The following is a 6,708-nucleotide window of genomic DNA, read 5'->3' as shown; positions in this document are numbered from 1 at the left end:
ATAAATGTGGAGTTATAAAAAAGAAAATTTTTAACCAAAGAGGCATGGCAAAATGAAAATAAAACGAATGATTAGAAATACAGAAGAAGCATACAATAAGAAATAAGAAATTTAAACTTTTTAAGAATTTTATTGTATGGAATCTTGTATAAAACTTTCAGTACGTTCAACAGATGGTATGAATACCATAAAAAGGGCTGAAAGTAGCAAAAACACATAGGCAGGATATATGTGGTAAATTAACTATTTCATGATATTGAAGTAGTAAACATTAAGGCTGTTCACCCTTGATCAGTGAATGTAAAGGCTTTTTTATTGGACAGGGTCAGAATCAGTCTGGTGGCGGAGGAAGTGGAGGAGATAAGAGGGATGATAAGGATAAGAAGAAGAAGTATGAACCACCAATTCCCACTCGTGTTGGTAAAAAGAGGAGGAGGACAAAAGGCCCAGATGCAGCTATGAAATTACCTCAAGGTAAAGTGGCCATCTAATATATAGATATTCCATATTAAGGTACCTGCTCAGTAACTTTAAGGTATTTATTTTAACAGCATCTTTCTGATATATAGGTGCATAGTGTGTGTCAGTATTGGTGCTGACCCCTCTTTCCTTAACCTTTAAATGCCTGACTTTTGAAATGGTGGTAGCTAGAGCTGATCGGAGTTTATTTAAATGGCCGCTGCTGGTGCGTGTTTAAATGTCCGTTCTTGTTAGAGCGCTTGCATTGTATTTGAAACTGCTGTATCTAATACAATTTTTGTGATAAGCGAATGGAGTTAACTTTGTCTTTATCAGCAAAGAACACAGTGTTACATATTATAACGTAAATTTTGAAAATATATAGACAAATGTTATAACTTTTTAATTTCTTTTTCTTTTAATTTTGATGCATACCATAAACATAGTTTCCCACTTCTTTGTAGTTCTGCATTATAAAATCATTCCTGCTTGTAACACTTGAAATATTTTTGCATTCTCTGGTGCCATAAAAGAGTTGGAAGCAATAAAGTCATTTGGTTCTCTGTTGGCAAGATTTACGTCTTTGTTATAGTATTCAGATATTCCATCTTTTGACTAAAGGACAGAAAAGTGAAAACATGACCTTTGAAGAAAGGCTACAGGGAATATTCATTGTTCCCTACTTCAGTGCCAAACCCTGCCATTGCCGCTGCAAGAGAATATTGCCCTTCCTATGATCGCAACCAAACGCTTGCGTCGCAGCAGAGATACAGAGTACATTAGTTTTCTGTGAGTTCATGGTGAATTTGAATATTGTAGTTTCATTTCACCATACAATGGCAATGAAACGTTGTTTGGAAGATGATGAAATTGAAAGGCAGTTGAAATGCAACATATCTGACATGGGACTGCGCTTTCTCGGGTGCTTCATGGAGTATTACACAAAGGCAAGATTCAGTTACATAACGCAGGGGTTGAAGCCTGTATATACATTGAGCAGATAAAAAAAAATAGGTATAATGAATTTTTTTTTCTGTGGCGCTACAGCCCCAATTTGGGCCTAGGCCTACCTCCATGAAACTCTCTGTTTCACTTCGGTTTACTAGATCTTAAACATTCAGTAGGACTCCTTGGGCGAGTGATCAGCTCATCGCAAGGCCTCTACCTGTAGACAAACACAGAAAAACGCACACAAACATCCATGCCCTGAGTGGGATTCGAACCCACGATCCCGGCTTCCGAGCGAGCAAAGACAGTGCATGCCTTAGACCACTCGGCTACCGTGACCAGCTATATTGAATTTTACTATATTTAAAAATAAATATTTTGGATTGTACATATGCTTTTACTGACGGCATGTGCGTGAGCTACCACTGGCAGCGTTTAAATGTCCAAATGCACAAATCGAGATACTTTGGCTACAGCAACCATACTCATCAGTGTACTGATCGTGCACTTTGGACATTAAAGGTTAAAATAGTACACTTCTTACATGATTGAATTGTAGTTGACAGTCATACAGGGATTGAACAAAATAATGGAAACACTACAGCCACTGTACACATTTCTTTATCAATATGGTGTTGGTCCACCTTTTGTCTTCATTACAGCCACAGTCATGGGAATGGACTCATACAAATTTTGAACAGTCTATAACGGAATTTTATACCATTCTTAAAGAACATTTTCAAGTTTCTTTAGAGATGTTGGAGGTGAGAATGTGTTCCTCAGTATAGTTTCCAAAACTGAAGAGAATGGTTCACTGATGTTCAAATTTGGTGATTGTGGTGGCCAGGGAACATATTGAATTAAACAGCAGTTAGAGAAATTAAGTGTTAGAAGTAACATTTGATTTGAAGTTCTCATGTTGATGACTACAAAGAGAAGATTATGGTCTTCTGGGTTGTCACACCATGCAGTTCCTGCTTCTGCTGGTTTCTTGCTTGGCTTACTCTTCAACCCTGAATATGGGGGTGACATGTGCCTCCAAAATTTGGGCTTTCTGTAAACTACATGGTGCTACAACTCAGAAGATTGTGCCCAACATAAAAATTAGGTGTAGGTTTTCACAGTTGAACTGTCTTGTAACAGATTTATTTCTCATTGCAACTGGAAGTATGGAAGAACTAAATGGCCTCCCCCTCCTTGAAACTTAGAATTTTACAACTGTTGATACGGTCATAATGGTAGCTTAAATCTGCAGTGACACCGCATACAAGATGTCGCCTGAAACTTCTGAAATTGGAAAGAATCAAAGATTATCTTCTTATGGAAGAGGAGTTTATTCGTAATCAGGAGAGACTTAAACCCCAGGAAGAAAAGATTGAGGTAATGTATTTTGATTGATTAATTAATTAATTAAGAACTATGCCATGAAGACACATTTGAGGTGGAGGTATTGCTTTGCCGTTCTTGACCTCAGCACTAGATGAAGGTGACTGGTCAGCCTCATGCCTTGGCCCCTTTACCCCTGGGAGATCACCCCTGGTACTGAATGGGTAGGAGGGTGGGTAGGCCAGGGAGCTGGTCTGGACATTGCGAAGAAGAGAAAAATCTTGCCTCTGCCAGGCTTCAGCCTTGACAGTCCAACCTGTTGCTATGCTGACTGAGCTCTCCTGACTCCTTATTTTAACTGAGTCTGGTTTATATATATATATATATATATATATGAGGCTTGTCTCATGGATCATCACTGAATCCCCAAACTTCTTTAATAAGCATGATATTAAAATGTTGAGTGGAAAATGCTACAGATGTTAGCAAGATAACCCATAGTGGTTTTGCAACAGCAGTTGGTGCGGCAGGTCATGGCAGTCAGATTCTCTTTCACTCTGTGAAAGCTGTGGTTCTCTTAGGGATTGTAGGATTTATGTTTTGAAATGTGTTGGTGGACCAGGTTTTTCTTTGAGGTATTCATCTACAGAGTAGAAGGAATGAGCATGCAGATATTTCTTTAGCTCTGATTTAAAATGTTAGTATCGTTACTCAAGTTTCTGATACTTTGTGGGAGACTATTGTACACTTTTGTGCCAGAAAAGTAGACTTCAGAAGGAAGTGGGGGCTAATATCAAGATGGTTCTAAGGGAGACAGGTTATGAGGATTGGGAATGGAGGGAACAGGTCCAGGAACATGTCCAGTGAGTGAACTTGCTATTAATAGTGTTGAACACAAGAGTTTTGCCACAGTAGGACTGTTTTGGAATGCATAAATGAGATTCTCATCATGTACTGAAGAAAACATGAAATGAGCTTAACCATCTTTTAATAAATGTTGCTTCACTGTGTATATTGGAAGGCTTTACAAAAATACAAGTAGTTAAAAGAGGAAATACATTTTTTAAAAAAAGCTGTTATTTGCATTACAAGTGGATAGTATGTTCTTTTGCAGGAAGAGAGATCCAAGGTAGATGACCTGAGAGGAACACCAATGTCAGTGGGAACTTTGGAGGAAATTATTGACGACAATCATGCCATTGTTTCCACGTCTGTTGGCAGTGAGCATTATGTCAGTATCCTTTCCTTTGTTGATAAAGATCAGTTGGAGCCTGGCTGTTCTGTATTGTTGAATCATAAGGTGAGCTTTCAGAATTATTTGGTTATTGTGTATTGTGGACAGAACTCATACGATCAGTAAAATCACATTTCTGTTTAATCTCATTCATATTATTATTACTTAACTTAAGTAGTGGGACCAATTCTAGAACCTAATGAATTATCATCTTCAGAGTAGTCATTATCTGAATCTGTTCATATGTTTGACATTTCCATCATGCCTGGAAGCATTGCTAGAAATCATTTTTCAAAATGCTCTTCAGGTCTACACACTGTTCTCGGTTTCTCCAAGTGTTACAAAATCCAGGGAGAGTTACAGCAGGCCAAATCAGATGGATGCAGTGGATTGTTCAGACTCTGGTATTTCTGTTGTGGCCAGAAACCTTCCCAGAAGGTGCTGTGTAGGAAGACATGATCATGGTGCAGAATTCGCTTGTCTCATTCAAGAGTGGGTCCTTTTTATGACTTCACTGCCATAAATATTCCAAAACATGTAGAGTGCTTGTTTGCCTGTTTTTGAGGGACAAACTCATATTGAATAATTCCCTTGATACCCAAAAAAAGAGGAATCGGTATGATTAGATACTGCATTCATGCCTCTGGGCCATACTGGAAGATGCAAGTACCATTCAACTTTTTTAAGTGTTGAGGTCATCCAACAAGGAAAACCAAAACTATGATGTATAAAGTACTTATAAGATCAGTGCTATCTTATTATGCCACTGTCAAGATTGGATGAAAGACTGTTAAGTATATTTGAAAGGAGGATCCTGAGATATAGCTTTGGACCAGTGGAAGAAAATGGAATATGGAGGAAGAGGTATAGCCATGAGCTATGCAAACTATTTAATGAACCAGACATTATTGGATTTATAAAGGTGAAAAGGCTTGAATCAGCTGGACACATAATATGTGCCAGTGAGAATAGAACAATTAAGAAAATACTTAATACTAAACCACAAGGAAATAGGAAAGTGGGAAGACCAAGATTGAGATGGGAAGAATGTGTGTGGCAGGACATAGGAATTTTGGGTGTAAAGAACTGGAAGAATGTAGCATTGGATGGAGAAGAATGGCGAGCAATCCTGAGGAAGGCCAGGGCTCACAAAGGGCTGTTGTGCCAGTGATGATGATGATGATCATCATCATCATCATCCACCAGTATGCCAAGAGGTTTAAGCAAATTTATTTTTACTATTTTTTTTACTCGCTGCTCACATTATTCATTGTCATTACATATTCAGATCTTTCTTCAAAATCCATTTCACAGTTTCTCTTTTCATATTCAGTTCCTCCGCTATCTACATAACAGTCAGTCAGCAGTATATTTAATATATCCTTAATAGCCATCATGAGCGAACCTGCTCTGTACGGACTTCTTACATTCCATGTACCAGATCAAATGACCATTTTCCTTGGCTTAGGTGTTACAGCTCAGTAGATCACAGTAACTTATGAAAGAAGAATACAGGTGTTCAGCATTTTTATTGATGCAGATCAGACATATATATGTAAAATGGTGGAAGTGGACTGAAAAAAAAATCAAAATCAGTTGGTGTAAAATACTTTAAGTTGACTGTCCACTATTTCTTTGAGAAAGTCATCAGTAAAAATAAAACTTGCCATAATATTTCTGGAAATCCATACACACCTTTAAAAAGAAACAGAGAAAATATTAAACTCAAGAATTAAAATAATTCTTCCGGATTGTCGTATTTTCTCAGGTCATTAAGAAAACAAACATATCCACTCAGAGCTCAAGAACAAACCAGGATGTTACACAGTCACTTCGCTACACATGTGTCACAGTTGGGATAAGGAAAAAAAAGTAGTAACAGAAACTGAAGTGCTTATTACTGTAAACATATTTTTTTTTCTCTTATATATTATTATACATGTGATTGGGATCTCGTAAATTGCATGAATGATAGTATGATCCACGATTATAATATGCAGCATCCACTGTGTGTGTATGCATGTGGGTGAGGGGGGGTTGTACACGCACTTCAGAATGGGTATGTGGTATTTAAATGCTATTGAGTATTACATAGACTCCTGTAAACATAAAGCAGATACAGTACTGGTGTGTTGTGACAGGTACATGCTGTGGTTGGTGTTTTATCAGATGATACAGATCCTATGGTCACAGTAATGAAGTTAGAAAAAGCTCCACAAGAAACATATGCTGACATTGGAGGTAGGTGAAACTGTTTGTGGATTTGACTTTATGAGATATATTTTGCACTAGTTTTTCTGAATGTTTATGCTTCCAGATAACATTAATTTTATGTGTGAGAATGTGTATACTGGAACTATGAAGAGTAATGCAGAGTGTCTGTAATACTGTAACAGTGCACTGTTCTAGATGCACAAAGGAGAGTCAGTAAATAGGTCACAAATTGATATAAAATGTAAAATGTACGATATTCAAATCTGGAAACATTTATTTCTCAACAAATTGTCCACCAACACTGATACACATGTCTCATCACTTTACCAGTGCATTGAAACCTGTAGCATAGCAATCTGCTGACTGTCGTCTCAGCCACTTCAGCACCTCTGTTTCAATCCCTTCATCATCACAAAAACGTTTGCCACCAAGGTGGTTTTTAGCAGACCAAACAAGTTGAAGTCACTAAGGGCCAAGTCCAGGCTTTATGGTGGATGTGCAACATCCATTACAGCTGTTTTACTTCC

At 37.7% G+C, this 6,708-nt stretch overlaps 1 protein-coding gene across 1 annotated transcript in view; it reads left to right on the top strand.

The window, feature by feature from the left end:
• Positions 1 to 323: 323 nt before the first annotated feature.
• Positions 324 to 6,708, top strand: part of LOC111863848 (26S proteasome regulatory subunit 4) — a gene marked incomplete at its 5' end in the record, with an annotated part of 14,522 nt that continues 8,137 nt past the window's right edge. Inside the window, 4 exon segments of the mRNA XM_033751227.1 lie at positions 324 to 474; positions 2,663 to 2,787; positions 3,848 to 4,033; positions 6,109 to 6,208. Of these exon segments, the coding sequence (XP_033607118.1) occupies positions 324 to 474; positions 2,663 to 2,787; positions 3,848 to 4,033; positions 6,109 to 6,208 (562 nt within the window).

Source organism: Cryptotermes secundus, unplaced genomic scaffold (genome assembly GCF_002891405.2).
Source record: "Cryptotermes secundus unplaced genomic scaffold, Csec_1.0 scaffold46, whole genome shotgun sequence".
Classification (NCBI taxonomy): domain Eukaryota; kingdom Metazoa; phylum Arthropoda; class Insecta; order Blattodea; family Kalotermitidae; genus Cryptotermes; species Cryptotermes secundus.
Note: the sequence above shows the minus strand (reverse complement) of the source record. Positions and strands in the feature narration are given on the sequence as shown.